At 48.2% G+C, this 12,643-nt stretch overlaps 1 protein-coding gene across 1 annotated transcript in view; it reads left to right on the forward strand.

Annotated features, from left to right (window-relative positions):
- Nucleotides 1-12,643, forward strand: part of FBXO36 (F-box protein 36) — an 84,321-nt gene that overhangs the window by 54,657 nt on the left and 17,021 nt on the right. Inside the window, exon 3 of the mRNA XM_030216097.1 lies at nucleotides 9,918-10,090. Coding sequence (XP_030071957.1) covers nucleotides 9,918-10,090 — 173 coding nt within the window. The remainder of the gene's footprint in view (nucleotides 1-9,917; nucleotides 10,091-12,643) is intronic.

The raw sequence follows: 12,643 nt of genomic DNA on the forward strand, positions 1-12,643 counted from the left end.
GTGGGGTTAAATGGGCAGTATTCACAATGGAGAAGGGTAGTTAGTGGGGTTCCTCAGGGGTCCATGCTAGGACCGCTGCTTTTTAATATATTTATAAATGATTTAGAGATGGGAGTAACTAGCGAGGTAATTAAATTTGCAGATGACACAGTTATTCAAAGTCGTTAAATCGCGACAGGATTGTGAAAAATTATAAGAGGACCTTACGAGACTGGGAGACTGGGCAGCTAAATGGCAGATGATGTTTAATGTGAGCAAGTGCAAGGTGATGCATGTGGGAAAAAAGAACCCGAATTATAGCTACGTCATGCAAGGTTCCACGTTAGGAGTTACGGACCAAGAAAGGGATCTGGGTGTCGTCGTCGATAACACACTGAAATCTTCTGCTCAGTGTGCTGCTGCGGCTAAGAAAGCGAATAGAATGTTGGGTATTATTAGGAAAGGTATGGAAAACAGGTGTGAGGATGTTATAATGCCGTTGTATCGCTCCATGGTGCGCCCGCACCTTGAGTATTGTGTTCAATTCTGGTCGCCGCATCTCAAGAAAGATATAGTAGAATTGGAAAAGGTGCAGCGAAGGGCGACTAAAATGATAGCGGGGATGGGACGACTTTCCTATGAAGAAAGACTAAGGAGGCTAGGGCTATACAGCTTGGAGAAGAGACGGCTGAGGGGAGACATGATAGAGGTATATAAAATAATGAGTGGAGTGGAACAGGTGGATGTGAAGCGTTTGTTCACGCTTTCCAAAAATACTAGGACTAGGGGGCATGCGATGAAACTACAGTATAGTAAATTTAAAATAAATCGGAGAAAATGTTTCTTCACCCAACGTGTAATTAAACTCTGGAATTAGTTGCCGGAGAAAGTGGTGAAGGCGGTTAGCTTAGCAGAGTTTAAAAAGGGGTTGGACGGATTCCTAAAGGACAAGTCCATAAACCGCTACTAAACGGACTTGGAAAAATCCAAAATTCCAGGAATAACATGTATAGAATGTTTGTACGTTTGGGAAGCTTGCCAGGTGCCCTTGGCCTGGATTGGCCGCTGTCGTGGACAGGATGCTGGGCTCGATGGACCCTTGGTCTTTTCCCAGTATGGCATTACTTATGTACTTATGTACTTATGTAAGTTGTTCATAAACACTTTATTCTGTGAATGGTACGATTATCTACTCCATTTTGATATGTACCTTTTGTCAGCCAACTGTGATCCTTCTGCAGGATATTGTTCTGTGAGCATAGAAGTATTTGTTTAGCACATCTGCTTTTCCCTTATCATTTTTCATATAACGGTTCACAGCATCTTTCAGCCTTATAATTCCATTTGTAATCCCCCATTATATGGGGATTACTGAGTGATGACAACTTTCCCAAGAGTCACTGGGGGGAGAGAATGGGATGTCCCCATGTGAGAAGGAAGTCCAGCCCGAGGGGTGTGTTGTTGAAATAAACCTTGGAAAGAAAGTGGATTTGTTAGTTGATTGACAAAAGATGTGGAGCTGGAAGTAATAAAGGCTCTGACTTGTAGGAGAAAGTGATCTGTGGTTGCCTGTACCCCTGCCGGGACCCTTGAAGGAGAGGGGGATCCCAAAGTGAATAAATAAACTTAGGCTGATTAAAGAGTAGTTGCTGCCCCACTAAATGGCAACTGTGAAGGTGTCGGAGCTGAGGGTGGGTAAGGGGAACCCATCCTGAAGCAGGAATCTAGAGAGGGTAAGCCTGTTCAAGGCCAGGGTGTAGTTCAGAAGGACAGCCTAAAGGGTCTGTGCCTGAGGGAAGTGAATTGTGATTAAAGAGAGTAAGGAGCAGCCTTGGATTATTACCAGCCTCTGGGATGGGTAAAGGACAGGAAATATTATAAATGTATAAATACTGAAATTACCAAGAAGATCAAGTTGGAAAAGAGGATTGTGGTTGTAATACACAATTTTAAATGGACATGAGGAGTTCTACTATACAGATGGAGTTCTAATGTAATTTGACTGCCGATTGCAGAAAGCTCAGTAAAGTTAAGTTTGCAACAAAAGATACTATTAGAGTGCTGTGTGATTTCTTTAAACAGGAGTAAGGACTCTTTCTCTCTGAACTGGTGAGGCACTGTAAAGAAGCTCCATTTAATTTCCAAATCCCCGGATTGCTATTGTAGACCATTTACTCACTCTGAAGCTCGAACTAGAAGGACTATGTTGAGTGGAACGTGCAGAGTGAACATGAATGTGGTGTGGTGTGGTAAAAGTAATAGTGTCCCTGTGACCCAGGTCAGTCGTGGAAGGAGCTGAGTTGAATTGGTTGGGAGACCCAGATTACACATTTCTAGCCTTTCTTCTTTTACTAATGTACCAGAAAAAAAGCATTTTCATTTCTTCTTACATCTCTAGCCATTTATTCTTCTGCTTGTGCTTTTGCAGGCTAAATCTCTTTTCTCCGAGGACAAGCAGGCTGCTTGTTCTCACTGATGGGTGACGTCCACGGCAGCCCCTCCAATCGGAATCTTCACTAGCAAAGTCCTTTGCTAGCCCTCGCGCGCCCGCGCGCACCGTGCATGCGCGGCCGTCTTCCCGCCCGAAACCGGCTCGAGCCGGCCAGTCTTCTTTTGTCCGCACTCGGTACGGTCGTGTTTTCGCCGTGTCGAGCCCCGGAAAGTCGACCTCGCGCGTCCTTTTCTTTAGCGTGTTATTTTTTTCTTCGGAAAATCCTTAAAAACTGTCGGGAAGTACTCCGGAAGCCCCCCGGGCCTCGTTTGCCCCTTCCCGTATTTTTCAGTCTTTGCCCCGGTAAGTTTTCTTTCGTCGTCGGGGTAGGCCTCTTTTTGGCCTCGGTCGAGATTTTCTCCCTAAAACTTTTTGGTGCTCAAATTCGTCATTTCGGATTTTGATTTCGCCAGCGTGATTTTTCCGCCCATGACATCGAAGCCTTCCAGCGGCTTCAAGAAGTGCACCCAGTGCGCCCGGATCATCTCGCTCACTGACAGACACGCGTCGTGTCTTCGGTGTCTGGGGGCCGAGCACCGCCCTCAGGCCTGTAGTCTGTGTTCCCTTTTGCAAAAGCGGACTCAGGTAGCGAGATTGGCCCAGTGGAACGTTTTGTTCTCGGGCTCTTCGTCGGCATCGGCACCGAGGGTATCGAGTGCATCGACGTCGTCAGCGTCCAGAGCTTCATCCTCGGCCGCCAGTGCATCGAGGCATCGGCCCTCTGCATCGGCGCCGGGACATCGGATAGCTGCATCGACGTCGGTGGTACCGGGATCCCGTCTGCTGATGTCGTCGGACGGTGGTGCATCGTCGGGAGTGCAGGTGAGGGCTGTCCATTCCCCTGCTGGTGGCGGTGAGCCTTCGGGTGGGTCTCCTCCTACCCTGAGGGCTCCTGCGGTACAGCCCCCCCGAGACCGACCTCCTTCGGCCTCGGCCCCGAGGAAGCGACGGCTGGATTCTACGTCCTCCTCGTCGGTGCCGGGGAGCTCCGGTGACATGCTTCGGAAGAAGTCGAAGAAGCATCGACACCGGTCTCCTCCCCACGTCGGCACCGAGAGCTCTGGGTCGCCGAGGGAGTCGGCACCCAGCAGGTATCGGCACCAAGAGGACCGCTCACCCTCTGTTCAGGAGGTGTCGATGCGCTCCACTCTGGACAGCCCGGAACAGCCTCCTCGCCCGGAACAGGTTCTGACGTCGACGCCTGCATCGACCTCTCTGCCTTTCTCTGCAGCCGTTCTGAACGAGAGCCTCCGGGCCGTTCTCCCAGAGATTCTGGGAGAGCTGTTGCGCCCTACCCCTCCGGTACCGGCGGTGCTTGCGCCTCCGGTACCGTCGAGCGTGGCGCCGGCTGGCCCATCGCCCGGGGTGAGGTCCCCGACGTCGGTACCGCGTGCGGTGCCGACTGCGGCCACCTCCCAGGAGGGCTCCCCGACTACGTCGGCGGAGGGAGCTTCGCCGATGCGGGCGAGGGAGTCTACCTCTCGACGCCCCCATCGTGGACGGGGCTCCACGGAGTCGAGCCGGGTGAGGTTGCAGACACAGGTTCGTGAACTTGTGTCTGACACCGAAGGTGAGGCCTCGTGGGAGGAAGAGGAGGACCCCAGATATTTCTCTGACGAGGAGTCTGAGGGTCTTCCTTCTGATCCCACTCCCTCCCCTGAAAGACAGCTTTCTCCTCCTGAGAGTCTGTCTTTCGCTTCCTTTGTCCGGGAGATGTCTACGGCCATCCCCTTCCCGGTGGTTGTGGAGGACGAGCCCAGGGCTGAAATGTTTGAGCTCCTGGACTATCCTTCTCCACCTAAGGAAGCGTCCACTGTTCCCCTGCACCATGTCCTAAAAAAGACATTGCTGGCGAACTGGACAAAACCATTAACTAATCCCCACATCCCCAAGAAAATTGAGTCCCAGTACCGAATCCATGGGGACCCAGAGCTGATGCGCACTCAGTTGCCTCACGACTCTGGAGTTGTGGATTTGGCCCTCAAGAAGGCTAAGAGTTCTAGGGAGCATGCTTAGGCGCCCACGGGCAAAGACCCTAGGACCTTAGACTCCTTTGGGAGGAAGGCCTACCATTCTTCTATGCTCGTGGCCAAAATCCAGTCTTACCAGCTCTACACGAGCATACACATGCGGAACAATGTGCGGCAGTTGGCGGGCTTGGTTGATGCTCTCCCCCCCGAGCAAGCCAAGCCTTTTCAGGAGGTGGTCAGGCAGCTGAAGGCGTGCAGAAAATTCCTGGCCAGAGGGGTGTATGACACCTTTGATGTTGCGTCCAGGGCCGCTGCTCAAGGTGTGGTGATGCGCAGGCTCTCATGGCTGCGTGCCGCCGACCTGGAGAATAGACTCCAGCAGCAGATTGCGGACTCGCCTTGCCGTGCGGACAACATTTTTGGAGAGAAAGTCGAACAGGTGGTAGAGCATCTCCACCAGCGGGACACCGCATTCGACAAGTTCTCCCGCCGGCAGCCTTCAGCATCTACCTCTACAGGTAGAAGATTTTTCGGGGGAAGGAAGACTGTTCCCTATGCTTCTGGCAAGCGTAGGTACAATCCTCCTTCTCGACAGCCTGCGGCCCAGGCTAAGCCCCAGCGCGCTCGCTCTCGTCAGCAGCGTGCGCCTCAGCAAGGCCCCTCGGCTCCCCAGCAAAAGCAAGGGGCGAGCTTTTGACTGGCTCCAGCAGAGCATAGCCGAAGTCCAAGTGTCAGTGCCGGGCGACCTGCCAGTCGGAGGGAGGTTGAAAGCTTTTCACCAAAGGTGGCCTTTCATAACCTCCGATCAGTGGGTTCTTCAAATAGTCCGGCAAGGATACACCCTCAATTTGGCTTCAAAACCTCCAAATTGTCCACCGGGAGCTCAGTCTTACAGCTTCCAACACAAGCAGGTACTTGCAGAGGAACTCTCCGCCCTTCTCAGCGCCAATGCGGTCGAGCCCGTGCCATCCGGGCAAGAAGGGCTGGGATTCTATTCCAGGTACTTCCTTGTGGAAAAGAAAACAGGGGGGATGCGTCCCATCCTAGACCTAAGGGCCCTGAACAAATATCTCGTAAAAGAAAAGTTCAGGATGCTTTCCCTGGGCACCCTTCTTCCCATGATTCAGGAAAAAGATTGGCTATGCTCTCTGGACTTGAAGGACGCCTATACGCACATCCCGATACTGCCAGCTCACAGACAGTATCTGCGATTTCAGCTGGGCACACGTCACTTCCAGTACTGTGTGCTACCCTTTGGGCTCGCCTCTGCGCCCAGGGTGTTCACAAAGTGCCTGGCTGTGGTAGCAGCGGCGCTTCGCAGGCTGGGGGTGCACGTGTTCCCATATCTCGACGATTGGCTGGTGAAGAACACATCCGAGGCAGGAGCCCTGCAGTCCATGCAGATGACTATTCGCCTCCTGGAGCTACTGGGGTTTGTGATAAATTATCCAAAGTCCCATCTTCTCCCAGTGCAGAAACTCGAATTCATAGGAGCTCTGCTGGATTCTCGGACGGCTCGCGCCTATCTTCCAGAGACGAGAGCCAACAACTTGTTGTCCCTCGTCTCGCGGGTGCGAGCGTCCCAGCAGATCACAGCTCGGCAGATGTTGAGATTGCTGGGCCACATGGCCTCCACAGTTCATGTGACTCCCATGGCCCGCCTTCACATGAGATCTGCTCAATGGACCCTAGCCTCCCAGTGGTATCAGGCCGCTGGGGGTCTGGAAGACGTGATCCACCTGTCCACGAGTTTTCTCAAATCCCTGTATTGGTGGACAATTTGGTCCAATTTGACTCTGGGACGTCCTTTCCAAATTCCTCAGCCACAAAAGTGCTGACTACGGATGCGTCTCTCCTGGGATGGGGAGCTCATGTCGATGGGCTTCACACCCAAGGAAGCTGGTCCCTCCAGGAACGCGATCTGCAGATCAATCTTCTGGAGTTGCGAGCGATCTGGAACGCTCTGAAGGCTTTCAGAGATCGGCTGTCCCACCAAATTATCCAAATTCAGACAGACAACCAGGTTGCCATGTACTATGTCAACAAGCAGGGGGGCACCGGATCTCGCCCCCTGTGTCAGGAAGCCGTCAGCATGTGGCTCTGGGCTCGCCGTTACGGCATGGTGCTCCAAGCCACATATCTGGCAGGCGTAAACAACAGTCTGGCCGACAGGTTGAGCAGGATTATGCAACCTCACGAGTGGTCGCTCAATTCCCGTGTAGTGCGACAGATTTTCCAGGTGTGGGGCACCCCCTTGGTCGATCTCTTCGCATCTCGAGCCAACCACAAAGTCCCTCAGTTCTGTTCCAGGCTTCAGGCCCACGGCAGACTGGCATCGGATGCCTTCCTCCTGGATTGGGGGGAGGGTCTGCTGTATGCTTATCCTCCCATACCTCTGGTGGGGAAGACTTTGTTGAAACTCAAGCAAGACCGAGGCACCATGATTCTGATTGCTCCTTTTTGGCCGCGTCAGATCTGGTTCCCTCTTCTTCTGGAGTTGTCCTCCGAAGAACCGTGGAGATTGGAGTGTTTTCCGACCCTCATCACACAGGACGAAGGGGCGCTTCTGCATCCCAACCTCCAGTCTCTGGCTCTCACGGCCTGGATGTTGAGAGCGTAGACTTTGCCTCTTTGGGTCTGTCAGAGGGTGTCTCCCGCATCTTGCTTGCTTCCAGGAAAGATTCCACTAAGAGGAGTTACTTCTTTCTATGGAGGAGGTTTGCCGTCTGGTGTGACAGCAAGGCCTTAGATCCTCGCTCTTGTCCTACACAGACCCTGCTTGAATACCTTCTGCACTTGTCTGAGTCTGGTCTCAAGACCAACTCTGTAAGGGTTCACCTTAGTGCAATCAGTGCATACCATTACCGTGTGGAAGGTAAGCCGATCTCAGGACAGCCTTTAGTTGTTCGCTTCATGAGAGGTTTGCTTTTGTCAAAGCCCCCTGTCAAGCCTCCTACAGTGTCATGGGATCTCAATGTCGTTCTCACCCAGCTGATGAAACCTCCTTTTGAGCCACTGAATTCCTGCCATCTGAAGTACTTGACCTGGAAGGTCATTTTCTTGGTGGCAGTTACTTCAGCTCGTAGAGTCAGTGAGCTTCAGGCCCTGGTAGCCCAGGCCCCTTACACCAAATTTCATCATAACAGAGTAGTCCTCCGCACTCACCCTAAGTTTCTGCCGAAGGTTGTGTCGGAGTTCCATCTGAACCAGTCAATTGTCTTGCCAACATTCTTTCCCCATCCTCATTCCTGCCCTGCTGAACGTCAGCTGCACACATTGGACTGCAAGAGAGCATTGGCCTTCTATCTGGAGCGGACACAGCCCAACAGACAGTCCGCCCAATTGTTTGTTTCTTTTGATCCCAATAGGAGGGGAGTGGCTGTAGGGAAACGCACCATATCCAATTGGCTAGCAGATTGCATTTCCTTCACTTACGCCCAGGCTGGGCTGGCTCTTGAGGGTCATGTCACGGCTCATAATGTTAGAGCCATGGCTGCGTCGGTAGCCCACTTGAAGTCAGCCACCATTGAAGAGATTTGCAAAGCTGCGACGTGGTCATCTGTCCACACATTCACATCTCATTACTGCCTGCAGCAGGATACCCGACGCGACAGTCGGTTCGGGCAGTCAGTTCTTCAGAACCTGTTTGGGCTTTAGGATCCAACTCCACCCCCCGAGGGCCCTGTTTGTTCTGTTCCAGGCTGCACTCTCAGTTAGTTGGTAAATTTTTTAGGTCAATCTCAGTTATGTCCTCGCCGTTGCGAGGCCCAATTGACCATGGTTGTTGTTTTGAGTGAGCCTGGGGGCTAGGGATACCCCATCAGTGAGAACAAGCAGCCTGCTTGTCCTCGGAGAAAGCGAATGCTACATACCTGTAGAAGGTATTCTCCGAGGACAGCAGGCTGATTGTTCTCACAAACCCGCCCGCCTCCCCTTTGGAGTTGTGTCTTCCCTTGTATTGTCTTGCTACATACTGGACTGGCCGGCTCGAGCCGGTTTCGGGCGGGAAGACGGCCGCGCATGCACGGTGCGGGCGGGCGCGCGAGGGCTAGCAAAGGACTTTGCTAGTGAAGATTCCGATTGGAGGGGCTGCCGTGGACGTCACCCATCAGTGAGAACAATCAGCCTGCTGTCCTCGGAGAATACCTTCTACAGGTATGTAGCATTCGCTTTTCAGCGTCTTTCAGTTATATCTGGTATTCTTTTCTGTGTTCCTCATGAATGCCGCCTCTTTTCCCTTTATTTTTTCAGCTTCTTATTTAGAGAACCATACCAGATTCCTTTTCAGCTGTGTTCACTTCTCTGGGCTGCTTGAGGTCCTTCACTCCTCCTCCTCCCAACCATAGGCCAGCATTTCCCATTCCCTTGCCTACTCTTCTCCTGATTTCCAGCATCTCCCCCATCCCCCAGAAGCTGTCCAGTATCTTTACTTTCTACACACTCCCCCCCCCCCCCGAGTTGTCCAGCATCTGTTCTCATCTCCCCTTCCCTTGCTTAGCAGTTCCCCAAAGTCCAGAATTTTCTTTTCCCTAAACCCTTCCCCCATGTTCAGCATTTCTTTCTCTACCTTCACCATGTCCAGTATCTCCCCCTCCTCTCTCTCCTCATGTGTCGAGCATCATATCTCACCTTCCCTGGCCCTCTCATGTCCAGCATCTTCCTCCTCTTCACTTCCTTCCCCCTGTCACCACCACCACCACCACTGTACCTCTGCCCAGGCCCAAGGCTCAATTAAAAAAAAAACCGGCACAGCACAGGGTCTTGAGCATAGGTTTACCGTCAAGGCCTATCAGATGCAAACTTCTTGTTGAAGGGGGTCGGGACATAGCAGGGCTTAAGTGAGGTCCTGTGCTGGAAGGCTTCACACTGAAAGCTGCATTAATGTGACCAGAGCCTTGCTACTGCCCCCCAAAATTTCCAACTCTAGGCAGACCTGGTCCTGAGATTGTGGCTGTTCTCAATTCAACTGGCTCAAGAGAATTTCATTACTTGACAAAGGTGTTAAACACTGTTTAGAGGATTTAGAGGCTGATATTCAAATAAACGTTCAGCACCTAAACTTAGGTATGTAAGTTAGGTGCCAAAATGTTAGGTCCTAAATTTAGGTCTGCTATTCACATGTCGAAATTTAGAGGCATAAGTCAAATGCCTCATTCTGTAAATCAGTAGTAAGCTCCTAAATTTTTCCCCTCCCACAAACTGCTTCTGTAGCCACTTTTTTAGAATTTTAAATTTGGGGGCCTACTGAAATTAGACTTGAAAACTTAGGCACTGAACCCTAGTTAATTTTCAGTGGGACATTTTAAAATCCTTTCTCAAAGTTAGGCTCCTAGACCTTTTGAAAATCAGCCTTTTAGAATTAAGATATACTGGTCTTTTGGCATGGAAATAGTTACCAAAATTGTAAAGATTATCTGGCAATAAGTAGTGTCAATAATTGTAAATATAACAGCATCTTGGATTTCCTTTAATCACAGTTCAGATTAGCATAGTGTTTGGCCAGAATATTCTGGAGTATGTCAGCAATTTGTGCCGAGGAAAGTTTGACTTCCTTGAACGACTTCCTGAAGGATTACTACTGTATATCATGACCTTTTTGGATCTTGAAGATATTGCAAGACTTTCTCAAACCTCTCACACATTTGAAAAGGTAAAATAATATGTTATTTGTTACAGGTTTTTTAAAAGCTGTATCTGGTATATACAAGCTTTATGGTTGTTTTTATTGGGACAAAGTGTGTGCTAACGTTTTGTTTTCCTTCCACAAGCAGGATTGAGTCAAGCACACAAGTGGGTGCCAACTGGATCCTAAACAAAGCTCCGCCGACAATTTGTGTGAAGTAGCAGTTCTTGCCTTTTCTACTGCAGCTTGCTCCTAAGTATGGAACAACACACCAAGCTTTGGAGTCACCCACTTGCGTACTTAATTCAGTCTTGTCTGTCCATGGAAAAGGCATTGGAAGACGTGTTTTATGTAGACAACAGGATTGATCAGGCATACAGTACCTCCTACCTCCCCAAGACTTCCTGAATGTCTTGAGCTTTCAAACTAAGGGGGTCTTTTACAAAGGCATGCTAGTGTTTTTAGTGTTTGCTAATGATTAGTGTGTGCTAAATGCTAGAGACACCCATAGGAATATATGGGCATCTTTAACATTTAGCACACTCATATGTTTAGCGTGCGCTAAAAAAGCTAATGTGCCTTTGTAAAGAGGGCCTAACTGACTTGCTGAGGAGACTGCTGCTCATAGGAAGGACTGTGCACACTCAGAATGTACTACATTCTTTTTTAATTAATTTTTTCTTCAATTGCATTATTACAAATACAAAATCAGGAAAACTATACCATGAAAATAGTATTAACAAAAATATGGTTCAGGAAAATAGGTGAAAATAGCCCACTTCATGAGGAGAATGGAGACAATTAACTCAAGAATATAGTACATTCTGAGCTTGAAAATGTCTGTTATAGGTGATAAACAATTCTTACTCAGACTTTACACAAATTTTCAAAGAAAAAATAAGTCATACTTTCACTTTGAAACTTATTGCAGGTATAGCATACTTGTGGACATTTGCTATCTGCTATCTTTGGAAAATAACATGAATAGACTTGTGTTATTTTTGTGATCCTGCCTATAACCTGCCCCTGGCAATGTCTCTCTTAAATGTAGCTTAAAAATACACTATGTTGTTTTAAAATTAATAAATAAAGTTTAAAAGAAAAGAAAAAAATACACAGGTGATTCCACAATGCATATAATTATTTAATTCTTTTGAAGGAAGGCAATTTTCAGATAGCCAAGCCACTGTTTACATCACTATTTACCCACATAAATGGCTCTAAAAATAGTCCTGCCCTATTTGTAAATGCAGTGATAAAAAATAAAATAAGTACCCATATATCCATCTTTGAATGCTGTTTCTTCATCTTTCCCTCTCTCACTGGACCTCTTTTGCTGGTTTCCATGACGTCCATGCAGTTAGCAGATATTGACTGTTTTAATTGGGATGGGAACATAAGAGTAGCTATACTAGGTCAGACCAATGGTCCATCTAGCCCAGTATCCTGTTTCCAACAGTGGCCAAGCCAGATCACAAGTACCTGACAGAAACCCAAATCTTGGCAGCATTCCATGCTACAAATCCCAGGGCAAGCAGTTGCTTCCCTATGTCTGTCTCAATAGCATATGGACTTTTCCTCCAGGAATCTGTCCAAACTTTTTTAAAACCCAGATACTCTAACCGCTGTTATCACATCCTCCAGCAAAGAGTTCCAGAGCTTAATTATTCGTTGAGTGAAAAAATATTTCCTCCTATTTGTTTTAAAAGTATTTCCATGTAACTTCCTTGAGTGCCCCCTAGTCTTTGTACTTCTGGAACAAGTAAAAAAAAATCGATCTACTTGTTCTACACAGGATTTTGTAGACCTCAATCATATCTCGCCTTATCCATCTCTTTTCCAAGCTGAAGAGCCCTAACCTCTTTAACCTTTCCTCATACGAAAGGCGTTCTATCCCCTTTATCATTTTGGTTGCTTATCTTTGAACCTTTTCTAATTCCGCTATATCTTTTTTGAGATACGGCAACCAGAACTGAACACAATTCTCACAGTGTGGTCGCACCATGGAACGATACAGAGCCATTATAGTATTTTCAGTCTTATTCACCATCCCTTTCCTAATAATTTCTAGCATCCTGATCGCCACCAGCTAAATATTGGGCCCCTTATTTTTAGTTTAAGATAAAGTAATGTGGTGGCTGTGTTTATAAAGGTTAATAAATATAAATAGAAAATAGAAATAAAACAATATATTTCTATTAGACTAATTTTAATACCTTTTTGACTAGCTTTCAGAGACTAAAACCTCCTTCTTCAGGTCAGGATAGGATACCATAACAAGTGTACTGTCTTGACCTGAGGAAGGTGGTTTGGCCTCTGAAGACTACTTGAAAAAATTGTTTAGTCCAATAAAATGGTATTATCATATTTTTCATTTGTTGTTTTATTTGTATTTGTTTCCTTTGTAATGTAGTGGTTGGAATATGTCAGTTTTTGAAATTTACGTCTTCTATCCTTATATTTTACCCAGTACAGGGGGGCATGGACCTGCCGTGCTCTAATGTTGCACTATATGAAGTGTGGCTTCTTGGAGGTTCAGTTTAATTTTTGTCTACATATTTCTGTTTTTAGTTTGTGGCT

The sequence above is a fragment of the Microcaecilia unicolor genome, chromosome 10 (genome assembly GCF_901765095.1).
Source record: "Microcaecilia unicolor chromosome 10, aMicUni1.1, whole genome shotgun sequence".
Classification (NCBI taxonomy): Eukaryota; Metazoa; Chordata; class Amphibia; order Gymnophiona; family Siphonopidae; genus Microcaecilia; species Microcaecilia unicolor.